The following is a 13,434-nucleotide window of genomic DNA, read 5'->3' as shown; positions in this document are numbered from 1 at the left end:
GTCAGGTGGAGGGAGGATTTTTGGCTAATCGACACAGACTTTTTTGGAAATTTGAGAGAAAAATGATCAGTGATTTCATGAAGACTGGGAGCATCCTTCACTGTTGATGTGAAGTGGAAGAACGGTCCTGTGAGTAAATCTGAGAGCACTTACACCTGAACAACATATCACCATGTGCAAATACAACAAAATACCTAATTTTTTAAAATTATGTATAGGCCGTTCCTTTATGCACTAGTATTGTATTGTATTGTATTGTATTGTATCGTATTTAAATTATGGTTAGGCTGTTCCTTTTTGCACAAGTATTTTATATTTTTAGGGTCATTCCGCCAAAAGAGTGCCATTTGCTCATTGTAACTCTTAAAAATTAAACTTCATTTTTCATTCCATTTCAGTATAGAATTTTTTAATATACACATTTACTCATTCAAAATGAGTACTGGTCCATCTCAGGCTACTTTATTTAATTTATTGCTGCTTTTATCATTGCATTTTTGAAGAAAAAGTAACAGCAATGAGGGTAACAGCAATGAGTTTTTAGCATAAAATCAGCAATTGTGTGAAATCTAGCCAAATAGCATCTATACTAATAGCCTGAGTACACAGAGCACATTCTTAGGATTTAACTGAATATTTTACTTTTGATATCAACAAACACTGTCTAGAGATAATTTAGGTAACAGGAATGAGTTTTAAGAGTGACCAACCCTGACATAGCTACAATATCATTCAATTTCAGGAAAAATAAATTACAGATATATATAATTAGGTTTTAATTAAAAAAATGTTATATAAGTGTAGATATAATATAAAGTCACACTAATATGCAAAAAAAATGAGATTTTAGAAGGATTTTATTCATAATGCATTGCGGTAAACTATAGTGTTTGGCTCTGGGGACATGCAACAAAGGCTATGTTTCAGTGCTTTGAAAGCCTTTTTATAGTAATTAAAAATTATATATCTTTAATTTCTACAGTGATTCATGTGTATGGTGCTTTGTTTATTAATTAAATGCGATTTATATTATATTATTACATGTTTTTATACATTTAATATGCTGGGGACAGAAATGGCACTCTTTTGGTGGAATCGCCCTTTATTGTTTTAGACATTGTATGATATATTTTATAATTTCCTCTTTGTATTTTATTTTATTTCCTTTGCGCATTTGTTTTTGCAGCAACCCGGCACACTGTGAGGATTTCCTTCACGATGAATAAAATTCTATCTAATGGCTGCTCTGATACACTGACTGTAGAAATGAGGCCAGCATTCCAGCACACACTGACAGAATGAGTCTCCCCATCTCTCTCCTCCATCAGCGCCCATTGTTGATCCCTCCCAGCAGCACCTCTCACCTTTCCTCCCAGGCATTCACCAGCTGGCCATACGAACAGCAGCGCAGCTCCATGACCTCCCAGATAAAGCTGAATTATTCAAATGGCACTTTTGTGTTTGCGTGTGTGCGCGCCAGTGCACGCCAGCTCACCCTTGTCAATGCGCTCATGCGGTGTGTGTGTGTGTAGCCTATGCATAAAACACGCACAATTCTGTTGGATGGGTGTGTGGGTGTGTGTGTTGCATTAGTGGCTCCTTGTATGAAGCAAGTGGGTGGGATATTGGTGTGTAACTGCCCCTCAGTTCTGCTCCTGAGCATGTGTGCGTGTTTGTATCAGTGACACCAGCTCCTGAGGACAAGCCGGAGCACTTTGCAGCCCCCCAGCCATGCACGGGTTCACCTGAGAAGCCTGGTAAGGTATATTACACTGAAATGAGCTCTCACTGCTTTTCCCCCCAGGGCGCACAGACAACACAACTACATTCAGATCTAAAGATAGCTCTTACTGCCATTTAGAATTGGCCTGTATAGGAACTGTGGTTTGTTGTTTCAAACAGGGGAGAAGAGTCAGAGTCATCCAGCAGGGGGAAGATTAATAGCCTCTTTGCATGAATTTTGCTTCCTTGTGCTTATTCTGGCCTTGAATATGTTGTTTTGTTTGTAAAGTTTGTATTTTTGAAGATTCATTGCACCTGTCAAATGTAGCCTTGCAATGACCAAGTCAAGCTAGGTCAGAATTCAGGGACTGTTAAGTGTGAAACTTGGTCTAAATGCTGATGGACTGGAGAGGACTTGGTTTCAATGAGTTTGACAGACCTCTTCAACAACCAACAGCCCTCACTTGTTCATTGTATTGAGTGGCTAGTTCACCTATGAAGGTGTGTTTTTAGATATATTTTGAATTTTCTAGTGATTGATGACTTAAATCTGCACACTGTATCTCAATCTTCTGTGATTCTGATGTCAAAATGAATATAATGTATAAGGTTTTCTTACTCTGTAGGCAATTTAACCACTGGACAATAACTGTCATGCCACCAGTCAAGTCCCAAGGTAGAGCGAGTGTTGTGAAGCAGAGGGCAGAGGCTGTCAAAAAAGGAAATCGAGAAAGAAATGTGAGACAGAGTGGTGCAAAAGCATCTCAGCCTCCCTCTGATGTACCCAATGGGAAACCAAAAGGAAGAGGTGATGTGAGGAAAAATAAAAGGAATGAAGCAAGTAGTATATCACAATCGCAACATGAGAAAAATAGCAAGGGGGGATTAAACAAGACTACCAACCTCGAGTGCCCATCAAAAACACTCACAGCAAAACAAGGAAGGGTCAACAAGCGACCCAGCAAGCCTGAAAGCAAGAGAAAAGACAAAGAGACAGAGAGTGAAGAGGAGGAGGAGGAGGAGGAATCAGAGAGCGCTGCAGGAGGCTCAGAGGAAACTGAAGAGGAAACTAGTAACGATGAGAAGGAGGAGGACCGAGGCAGTCATGAAGAGCCGGCTGAGACACAGGAGAGTACGCAGAGCAGTGAGGAGGAGGCTGAGGCAGCGGATACTCAAAGACAAACCCAGCAGACTGCAACCGAGGATTCAGACCAAGAGTCGTCAGAGGAAGTCAAATCCAGAAGGAACTCTGAGGTCGAACCAGCCACGTCCATTGCAGAAGAAGAGGAAACTGATAAGGAGGTTGAAGAGTCTGAGGCTGTCATTAGCGAAGGGGATGAGGACAATGAGGTAACCCAGGAGGACAAATCTGAAGAGCCAACAGCTGATAAAACACGCAGAAGACGAAGTAAGGCTCAAGGTTCCTCGAAGCCGGCACAGGGGACGAAAAACAAGATGTTTAGAAAAACAAAGGCAGATAAGCAAGCTGAGAAGGAAGAAAAACAGAGAGCCAAAGCGGAAAAGAAAAGGTTAGAAAAGGAAGCCAAACAAAAAGCCAAGGAAGAAAAAAAGAACAAAAAGAAGCCACAGAAAGAGGACAAACTTGGTTCTGCAACCGAGGAGAGTCGCTCGCCCAAAGGTCTTCCACGCAGCAAGGCTGGCACAGCAAAAGACAAGACTGAGGCAGCCAGCAAAATAAAAGATATCAACAAGACAGAAGCTCCTGTGGAAGCTGATCCAGAGGAAGGAGAAGATGAGGATGAACCAACAGTGTCCAAAGCCATCAAAGGCCAAAATCGCATAATGCTTCTCAAAGCCAAAGGCAAAGACCTCAAAAGCATTCTGGAGCCTGAGGAGGAGCGGGATGCTGCAAGTGCTGTGAAAGGGCGACCACAGAGTTTGCTTTTGGGCAAGCTCAAGGTGGGTTCCCTTCAAGACAAAGGAAATAAGAGGTTAGCAATGCCTGATGATGAAACATCGGCAAGTGAAACCGTGGGTGGTGGGTCCAGCAAGCCCAAGGAAAGTTTGATACCACAAAGAAAAGGTATGGGAACTCTTCACCGAGTGTCTGGTTGGATTCAGAAGAAAAAACCAAAGGGGTTAAACTTGAGAAAGAAACTTTCTGCTTGGACTAAAGCCATCGGTGTTTCCCGCTGGCTGGCAATGCGAGCCATAAAACAGAAACAAAGTACCAGGAAGCCCAAATGCAATATTCTCAAACACAGAATGGCCATGAGAGTTGCCAGTAAAACCAGCCTGGCCAGTAGGAAAAAAGAGAGCTCCACTGACGATAAGGTGGCCAAAGGGAAGGACAGCCAAGGACAGACAGGGGAAGGAGGGGAAGGAGGGGAAGAAGCAGCCCCTGCTGGGGAAAAAGAGGTAGAGGCCAAATATGCTGTGGTACTCCCCAGGATGAACAAACTGGGCAAGGCAAAGGCAGCCATAGCGTCTCCTGCAGCTGCTGGACCATCCACTCCATCAAGTACCACTGAATCAGGAGAGCCCACTCAATCAGAGCCCAAACCTCCAAAACCAGGTGCCAGACTTGTACTCCCAGTCAAACCAGACCTCAGCCTCCTGAAGTCCATCAAGAAGCCCCTGATAGGAGGGCTCACCTCAAGTGGGAATGTGGCGGAGAGGGTGTCTGGTTCCAGTGGTGCACCAGAGGGACCATCAAACCCTGAGGACAGAGACGTGAGAGCTGCCCTTAACAATCAAAATGGAGTCAGTGTGCTACAGGCTGCAAGAGGGAAGATAGACCCCTCCCGGATCAAGCTGACCAAGATGGCCTTGTCAGGGGGACCCAAAGGCGGTGGACTGACTCGGGCCAAAGGACCAGAGCCAGAGAGAGAGGCTGCAGTTGGGGTACCTGGGTCAACCACTCAGCCCTGTCCAAATGGGGAGGCAAAAGCTGTGACGTCAGGGGCTTGGTCGCTGTATGAAGAAGAGGCAGACAGGGAAGTGGCCCAGCTGATGGGTGTGGGTGGTACCTATGGAACCACACAACCAGAGGTGCACTGGGCTGGGAACCACCGGATGAGTGGAGACCCTCAGGTATGTGTCCCATTTTTGGTGGTTGTTTTTGATCGGTGGCGTTAATACAGGGTCTACTGATTCTTTCAAACCCATCACCTGTCTTTGCTGTGTGTGGTTCAGGACTGGCTGCGTGCCGAGAACTTGTTGCCCCACCAAACGGTGGAGAAGCTAAACAAATGGTCGGTCTACGACGGCGGGGTCAGGAGTGCCAATGATGGGAAAGGCCCCTGGGAATCAGAGGACCCCACCCAGGAGATGTTGGAGAGTCGGCTTGTCAGTACACAGGTATTAATACTTACATAAGAAAGTCCTGTGCGCTCCAGTGGCCAAAAAGCATAGAAGATAGAACAGCCTAAACGTATTTATTAACCAAAAGTGTTTGTCAAACTATTATCAGAACAGACATGCAGAAAACATCCAGAAAAACTAGTCCCCAACTCAGTAAACAGTGAACTTAAAGTTTTCTAATGTCTAAGAGCTGGAGTCTGTTCTGCTTCACCACTTGTAGCTACTGCACACAAAACACAATGGGCCATAAAAGACTTCCTGCTGGTTTATTCATCTCCCGGTCTGTGCAGATACAATAGAACCTACAACGCGCCACAGCATGCTGCTATGAGATTGCAGTATATCGACTATCATACTGCTGCATCGCCGCAAGTGGATTAGTTACCTGCTGTGGAAAGTTTATGGATAGATGGAAACAGTAGCAGCAGAGAGGTGCAGAAACAAAACATAAAGAGCTCCACTTCACTTTTTTGAAACTCTTAATTATATCCACGGTGTAGTCAGACTGGAGGATGGCCGTGGAGAGAGGGTGAGGCTGAGTTCTTTAATGGATATGTTTGGATCTGCTCATGTGGCCATCTTTATGTTTTTAGGTTGTGATGCCAGGCAGCAAAAAGACTGTAGAGGTGGATGAGGTAGAAGATCTGTCCCAGCTGGAGTGAGTTCAGACTTACACACATATACACACACACTCACACACACTCACACAGTACCTATGGTATAATTAACCTTTTTGCTTACTGCTTATTTTCAGAGAGGTGTGCGAGAGCTCTGTGCTTCTGAATCTGAAGAAGAGGTTCCACCGTGACTGTATTTATGTGAGTCTAACAACTGACCTCACACACTGTGACTGATCTGAAAAAAACATGCAGTGTTTTGGCTGACAAATTGTATATTTAAACAAGTGATGGAAAGAATGCACTCAAGATTAAAAACTATTATGTGTTATCAATACATGATGTAAAATGTTGTGACACGTCTGGAACATGCTTGTTTGAGGGTTGAGGAAGTTGTTTTTTTTTAAATCGAAAATCAGGTGTCTGCTTGAATCTCAAAGAGTGATCTGACTGGGCATCTGTTTTTGCTCCAGTTTTAAATGTTTTGCACTGGACTTTTCTTGAGATTTCAACCGCATCCCATCTTTCTCAGTGGATAGAGTTTGCTCAGCTGTTACAGTAAACTCCATCCTGCTGAGGTAGACCATACTGTCAAAGATTCTTCAAGCTGAGTTAACGGTAATGGACCTGTGACATCATTGGGGTTATTTTTCTCAGAGCTCTTTCAAAGCCACTGAAGAACATCATGCAGGACATTCACCTTATTTGGAAACCCTCTTCTTGGGTTTCTTTACTTAAGGCAGTTGTGGGATTTGACTGAGGGGCCAAAACAAATTGCAAACATTAAGTAATACATTTGATGCTTCTCAGATTCATTTTTGAGCGCTTGTGTCATTTTCCTGCAGACTTACATTGGAAACATGCTCCTGTCCATTAACCCCTTCAAGCCCCTCAACATCTACACAGATGAGCTCAGACAGAAATACCAGTGCAAAGAGCAGCAGAAAAACCCACCGTGAGCAAACACCTCTCACACAGCTGCACCGTGTCCTCCTCTGTCTTCATCCCTGACTGACAGCATGTGTCTCATCAGATATTTCAGCTGCCTCAAAACATCTGCCCCCCGTACGTCTGACTCTCTGTTCTCTGCTTCAGCCACGTGTACGCCATAGCTGACACTGCCTTCAACCAGTCTCAGGCTGGCTCCACACAGGAGCAGTGCATCATCATAAGGTACTGACAGGAGCTCCAAGTTACTCAGTTTATAATAATATTACTTTGTTTTGTCTTTCTGGTGTGCTCTCATTCTAGATTCTGAGATTTTAACCAAAAGACCTGCTCTTCCTCTTCATCTATTCATTCATTGCATGTTTTCCTATATGAACAAATACTGCAGACAGACCTGAACCAACAATGGGTTCGGTCTGTTTGCTGACCACACACACCTTTGATTATTTTTGATTTAACTTCACACACTAAACATCCTGCTGCCACAAATACCCACAGAATGTGAATTCCAATGCCAAACATAGTGTCTTCATTATGTCTTCAGTAGAAACAGTGTCCCTGGAGCTTAGCCACAGGCAGAGTAGTTGGATCAAGATCCAATTCTTTTTTTATTAATGTTGCTTTTTAATTGTCATTTTTTGTCATCAGATATTTTGACAGTAAACCAAAAAAAAAAGATAATGTTAAGTTTGCCCTTTTGATAAATGCCAAAAATATCCAAAGATACATTTTAAAAGGTTTTGTGATATGTTTTTACATTTCTTGTGCAGTGGCCAGAGTGGCTCAGGAAAGACTGAAGCTACCAAACTGATAGTTCACTACCTCAGCTCTATGTATCAGGGCAGAAACAACAACCTGCGACAGGTACAGTAATGAACAAACACCTTCATTAATGTGCATTATCATCAGTCAGCAGCACTATAACACTTTATAGGGGGCATCTCCTCCAACCATTCTCACCTCTGATTCCCTCTTCTCTCTGTCTCTTCCCTGTCCAGCCCATGGAGGTGTTCCCCATCCTGGAGAGTTTTGGAAATGCCAAGACCATCCTCAACAACAACTCCAGCCGCTTTGGCAAGTACCTCCACATCCACATTCTCCAGTGAGTCCCCCTCATATCACTTTGTCCCTCTGTTGCTCTCTCTGGTGAGACCGGCTGCAGCTGTTTGACGTGCTGACTGTGTCTTATCTTGGTTGACAGTGGGGTCGTTGTAGGGACCTCATTGTCCAAGTATCTCCTTGAGAAGTCCAGGGTTGTGTTTCAGGTGAGAACATTGAGTGTGGTGTTTCTGTGTGTTAAGGCACCGTGCCCCCTTTTATCTTCTGGTGGTTAATTTCACCATGTTCAAAGAGATTACAAGAATCACTTGTAGGGAAAAAAAACAGCACATATCAATGACTTTGGTTTGTCTGTGTGTAAACTACAGTAGCTGTGTGATCGGGTTTTCATCTAAAGTACCACAAGACAAGGCTTGTGTCGGCTGGTACCAAAATGTCTCAAGTTCCTTTTCTGGTTGATGGCTTTTACTTCTCGGAAAAGGCATTGTTTGGAGGTCTCGGCTTTCTGAAGAGGATAAAGGACACCTCCTCCTATAAAACAGATCAAATGGCTTATTAGTTTTTGGTTTGTAGCCACGAGGAAGCCAAACCTTGGCTTTGGGAAGTGAATTCCAGTGGTTGTAGTGACTTTCTAATGCCCAGTGCCCCTACAGGAGTGTGCAGACAGTGACATTCCTACCTCTGTTTCAATGGTAACTAAATAGTCATGGTTTGATTAGGTTTAGATATAAAAAGGTTAGGTTTAGGAACTCATTATGGTTTGCGTTAAAACCCTGAAGATTTTACAGTGACCTTGTTGTCATAGTTAGAATAATAACAATGTTGTTAATGGGATAGTTTAAAAATTTGGCAAATTGGCCCAATGCCATAACCCCATACAGTCTTAGGAGTAGGTTCGTTACCTTTAATTGTCGGTGCAAGCTATTTTTAGAACACTACGGAGGCTAAAGGAATTTGATAGATTGATAGAATTCTTGGTTTTCCTAATCAAACTCATCAAATACACAATCCAACAACTCCAAAACGCTCTGGTGGACAAGTTGTGACCTGCACATTCACCACGCTATGAGATAATAACGGAACGTTACGAGACAGAGTTGTTTTCAAGGTAAATTCATGCAAAAATGCTGATGCGTGTTCACATTGGAGGCAGTTTTTCAGCAAGCAGTCTCTGCATTTGCCTCGAAAAACAACTCCGCTCTGAGCAGCTTGCGGCTCTGCTCCACCGTTCTAAAAATAGCTTGCACCGACAATGAAAGCCAAGGTAACGAACCTACTCTTAAAGCTGTAGGGATTATGGGCCAGTTTGCCAAAATGTTGAACTATCCCTTTAAAGTTGTAAGTCAGTCATGAATAAAAGAAAAAAAAATACTACTACTACTACTACTACTACTACTAACTACCAGTTACACATGGGAATAAAACACAGATCCCTTCATTCTGTTGACCCTTCCATCCAACACGACCTTTTCCTCACGGACTTTGAGACTTCACCTGCTACGTCACCTTCTTCCTTCACTCCTGTCATAATTACTCCAGCCGCCAGATGTTGCCCAACATCACAGTGCACTATGTCCTACGACCATTTGTTTAACTTTTCCACTATATGTAGGCTATATCACAACTTTAAGCACACACCCATGCACTAGTTTTTCTACAGGACCTGTAGTCTGAGAATACCACTACGCCATGAGGGGTTTTGCTAGTGAGGTAACTCACCATCAGAGGGGAGTGAAACATCAACCACTCATAGTTTTCAGTTTAGTTATCTATTGAATTATCAGGTGGCACAAAATTTGGTGCTGACATTCATGATCACTAGACGATGAACCTGTTTTGTGTTCGGCAACAAATTTGATGGGAACCAAAGTAAATGTTCTCTACACTGAAGCCAAATTGTATTACATCCCATCACCATAATGTTTCCTGACAGTAGCTCACTTTTTTTCTGAGGTGCTGCCCACTGAGGTGCTGCCCACTGCCCAGAGTGACCTCCAGTCACTTTGATGTTGTTGCCACTTTCAGGCTGAATGTACAGTTAGTTCTTCAGGGTTACATGCCGTCATTCCGACATCCCACCACTCTGACATACCACCATTTAAATATATATTTTTGGGGGCTTTTTCGCCTTTAATGGACAGGATAGAGAGAGACAGGAAATGGGAGGCAGACATTTCCGACATACTGCTATTCCGACAAGCCATCGTCCCACCATTCCGACAAGGCTTTCAATCTAAGGAAATGTGCGTTACTCAACAGGTGACTCCCTCCTACTTATCTGGACTCTCTACTTCCGGACTCTCTCTATCTATCTGGCCTGTCTAGCCTCTACCTGGTCTTTTTACTAAACGTAACCAACTCCTTTCTTCATTGCCTGAGCCCAACCAGTGTAATTTTTTTGGGGAAAAAAAAACGCTATTAAAGGAATTGTTGGAAAGGCAGGATGTTTAAAAAAAGAAAAATGCTGTCATTCCGACCATATGAGGCAAAAATTGTCGGAATGACGGGACATTTGATAGAAAATTAAGTGTTGCCATTTAAACAATTAGAGGCCTACAGTATGTCGGACTGGTGGGATGTCGGCTAGAGAAAACAAGCGTTCCAGAGTGCTCAGTAAGTTTTTTAACATGTGATGAGTGTGCTCTTTGGTTGGGGACACAAAGTTAACTTTGCGTTAACTTTCAGCTAAATTTAATCTTTATTTCCTCATACTCATATTCAACTGGCATGCCATGTCAAAAAGAAAACAACACTGTTTTTGGTCTCATAAAGTTAATTTGTCTTCTTTTCCTGTAATTGTAATGTAATTAATCAGATAAAATGCCTTGCTTGTTCTTGTCTCATTTGTGTAGGCCAACGAGGAGAGGAACTACCATGTGTTTTACGAGCTGCTGGCAGGTATGAACGACTGGGACAAGCAGGAGCTCTACCTGCAGGGAGCTGAGACCTATTACTACCTGAACCAAGTACATCACACACACACACACACCCGTGAACACAGAAAGATTTCCTCTGGTTTTCAGTATTTTCCTTCCCCTTCCCTCACCATACATCATTCCACATGTATTTTCCCTCCGTCCTCTGCAGGGTGGTGCCTGTGAGTTGAACGGGAAGCAGGACAAAGAGGACTTCCAGCTTCTGGCTCAGTGCTTTGACACCATCGGCCTCCACGCTGACCAGGTCTCCACCGTCTGGGCCATCCTGTCCTCCATCCTGCAGCTGGGCAACATCTGCTTCAGCTCATACGAGGTGTGTGTGTGTGTGTGTGTGTGTGTTGGGGAATGAGAGAGAAAGTGAGTCGGAGCATATGCCGGTATCACACATGAGTTGCTGTTTCAGAGCGAGTCCTTCGAGGTGTCCCGCATCTTCAGCGAGGCCGAGGCCAGGAGGGTGGGCTCCCTGCTCCAGGTTTCCTCTGAGGCCCTGCAGACTGTCATCACACACAGAGTCACAGTCAGTAGTCTCTCAGGCACCAGCCATCCTTTTATTGTGTTGTTGTGAATGTGCACACACATACACAGCTCTGTAATTCACAGGAGACAACGTACGACAGGATCTACTGCCCTCTGTCTGTGGAAAGTGCCATAGAATCCAGGTAGGATGTAAACATAAAGACACACAACTTTACTTCATCCATCCATCCATCCATCCATAGAGATACAAGGAACTACCCTCTGTTTTGGAGTAGCCCATACAGTCACACACACACCACAGATGCACAGCTCAAAATTTAGATTAAACTAAATCTAACACACAAAACAACACCCAACCAGTATTTGTCTGCTGTCAGTGAGTAATTGTCAAAACTGCTGCATCAGATATGAAGCAGATGGCATGCAGTTATAGCAAGATACAAGCTATTTTTTTCTCCAACAAACAGGAAATATGGTGTAATGGATAAAGTGACATATTTCTGCTTGAGTTCCTTTTTTTTGATTTTGGAAAATGTGTAATGTGTGTGAACTGAATCACCTGTTTTTAAGTTCCTGTTACTTTTGTTCCATTGGATGTGCCGACAATGCAGGTTTGACTGATTCACTGAGTTTTAGATGTTTTGCTCAGCTCCTTTTTTATTTTGTTAAAGTAGCTCTGAGAGTGAAAACGCTTGGAGACCCCTGTTATCATCACTTGATAGTCTTTTGTGTTCCATTTCAACCATTCGACCATTTCAAATAGTTATTTTCAACACAATGGGTTTATAGTATAATTATATTCTTATATATATATATATATATATATTCAAAGATTGTATATTATGAAAAAAGAAGAAGAAGGAAAAAAAAAGGAAATTTCACAATATCCAATATAATCAAATATGTATGTAAAGGATGCGGAGTGCCCTTTAAAGGATTGTAAAACAAATAGTTCCTGTCCTTCCTCTCCTCTGCTCCCTCTCTTACAGAGATGCCATAGCCAAAGCCTTGTACTCAGTGTTGTTTGACTGGCTACTGGAGCAGATCAATGACTGGCTCAGTCCCACAGAGATGGACAGCACAGTGGGGATAGTGGACATCTATGGGTTTGAGGTTGGTACCCTGGGCTCACATCTGACCCCGTGCTTTCTCCGGTGGCGTCGGTTGGATGTGACATCACAGCTCCTCTGTGTCTCTCTGCAGGACCTGGGAGTGAACAGCTTTGAGCAGCTCTGCATCAACTTTGCCAATGAGCAGCTGCAGCACTTTGTCAACAAGGCGGTGATCTCCCAGGAGGAGGTCAGTGGGCTGGGGGTTAGTGTGACTTGATCATGGATCCATTAAAGAGCCATTAACAACAATTTGACCACTTGATCACTCATTTTGCCTAAAACTGCCTATTTGTAACTCATCTTTATTAATTACTTGATTTTTAATGACTGTCTAGGCAAAACAATTATTCAAACTGGTAACCCAGTTTAACCCCTCTTATAGCTGATTTATGAAGGTCTTATATCTGGTATAAGAAGAGGGTGAGACAATGGTACAGCATTCACACAATAATTTATTTTCAATAATTACAATATCACCAATAATCATTGTGAAACAAAGAAGTTACAGGAAGTATGGCAAGCACCATAACTCACATTGTAAAACAAAGTCTTTGTTTTTTATCATTGGTGTTTTGTAATAACACAGCTCTCGGCCTACACTGTAGTAAAATCAGGATGTCCATGTCTTTGATTTTAGTGATACTTTATGCTAATATGTTAGCATGAACGTCAGTGATTTTGGTTTAGTTTTTTGTATGTGTGTGTCCCACAGGAGGAGTACAGGGCAGAACAGATTCAGTGGCATTCACTGCCAGTCAAGAACTTCCACTCCTGCCTGGAGCTGATCTCCTCCAGGCCTCACGGCATCCTCCGCATACTGGATGACCAGACTAGTCTTCCTCAGGTACACACACACATCTGTATTCCCTAGACATCGGACACCCACCCTAACCTTAACTATCACCGGTGATGTTTACCCCAAACCTGAACCTTTGTCTACCTGACTATAAAACCTAATCTCAACCCTCAAACCCACAAAGTTCTTTAACACAAAACATTATATTATTTCCACACTTTGTCAACCTCTGTTAAGAAGTCAATCAGCTGATATGAGAGTCTGTCATGAGCTGAGGCTTGAGGTTGTTTTGTGTTTTCTCAGGCCACTGACCACACCTTCCTCCAGAAGTGCCACTATCACCATGGGAACAGCCCCCACTATGCCAAGCCCAAGAACCCACTCCCAGTCTTCACTATCTATCACTACGCTGGAGCAGTCACCTATCAGGTATCAGAAAACCT

General features: G+C 43.2%; 1 protein-coding gene across 1 annotated transcript in view; it reads left to right on the top strand.

Annotated features, from left to right (window-relative positions):
• Window positions 1-2,363: 2,363 nt before the first annotated feature.
• myo15b (myosin XVB) overlaps window positions 2,364-13,434 on the top strand; it is a 40,571-nt gene continuing 29,500 nt past the window's right edge. The window contains exons 1-17 of the mRNA XM_085761246.1: window positions 2,364-4,776; window positions 4,879-5,043; window positions 5,640-5,704; window positions 5,801-5,864; window positions 6,509-6,618; window positions 6,759-6,836; window positions 7,382-7,475; window positions 7,610-7,713; window positions 7,813-7,876; window positions 10,523-10,636; window positions 10,758-10,919; window positions 11,010-11,123; window positions 11,207-11,265; window positions 12,073-12,196; window positions 12,287-12,382; window positions 12,908-13,039; window positions 13,295-13,420. Of these exons, the coding sequence (XP_085617372.1) occupies window positions 2,377-4,776; window positions 4,879-5,043; window positions 5,640-5,704; window positions 5,801-5,864; window positions 6,509-6,618; window positions 6,759-6,836; window positions 7,382-7,475; window positions 7,610-7,713; window positions 7,813-7,876; window positions 10,523-10,636; window positions 10,758-10,919; window positions 11,010-11,123; window positions 11,207-11,265; window positions 12,073-12,196; window positions 12,287-12,382; window positions 12,908-13,039; window positions 13,295-13,420 (4,071 nt within the window). The 5' untranslated portion in view covers window positions 2,364-2,376. The remainder of the gene's footprint in view (window positions 4,777-4,878; window positions 5,044-5,639; window positions 5,705-5,800; window positions 5,865-6,508; window positions 6,619-6,758; window positions 6,837-7,381; window positions 7,476-7,609; window positions 7,714-7,812; window positions 7,877-10,522; window positions 10,637-10,757; window positions 10,920-11,009; window positions 11,124-11,206; window positions 11,266-12,072; window positions 12,197-12,286; window positions 12,383-12,907; window positions 13,040-13,294; window positions 13,421-13,434) is intronic.

This window comes from Trachurus japonicus, chromosome 19, assembly GCF_045865225.1.
Source record: "Trachurus japonicus isolate A0001 chromosome 19, Traja_1.0".
In the NCBI taxonomy this organism is placed as follows: Eukaryota; Metazoa; Chordata; class Actinopteri; order Carangiformes; family Carangidae; genus Trachurus; species Trachurus japonicus.
Note: the sequence above shows the minus strand (reverse complement) of the source record. Positions and strands in the feature narration are given on the sequence as shown.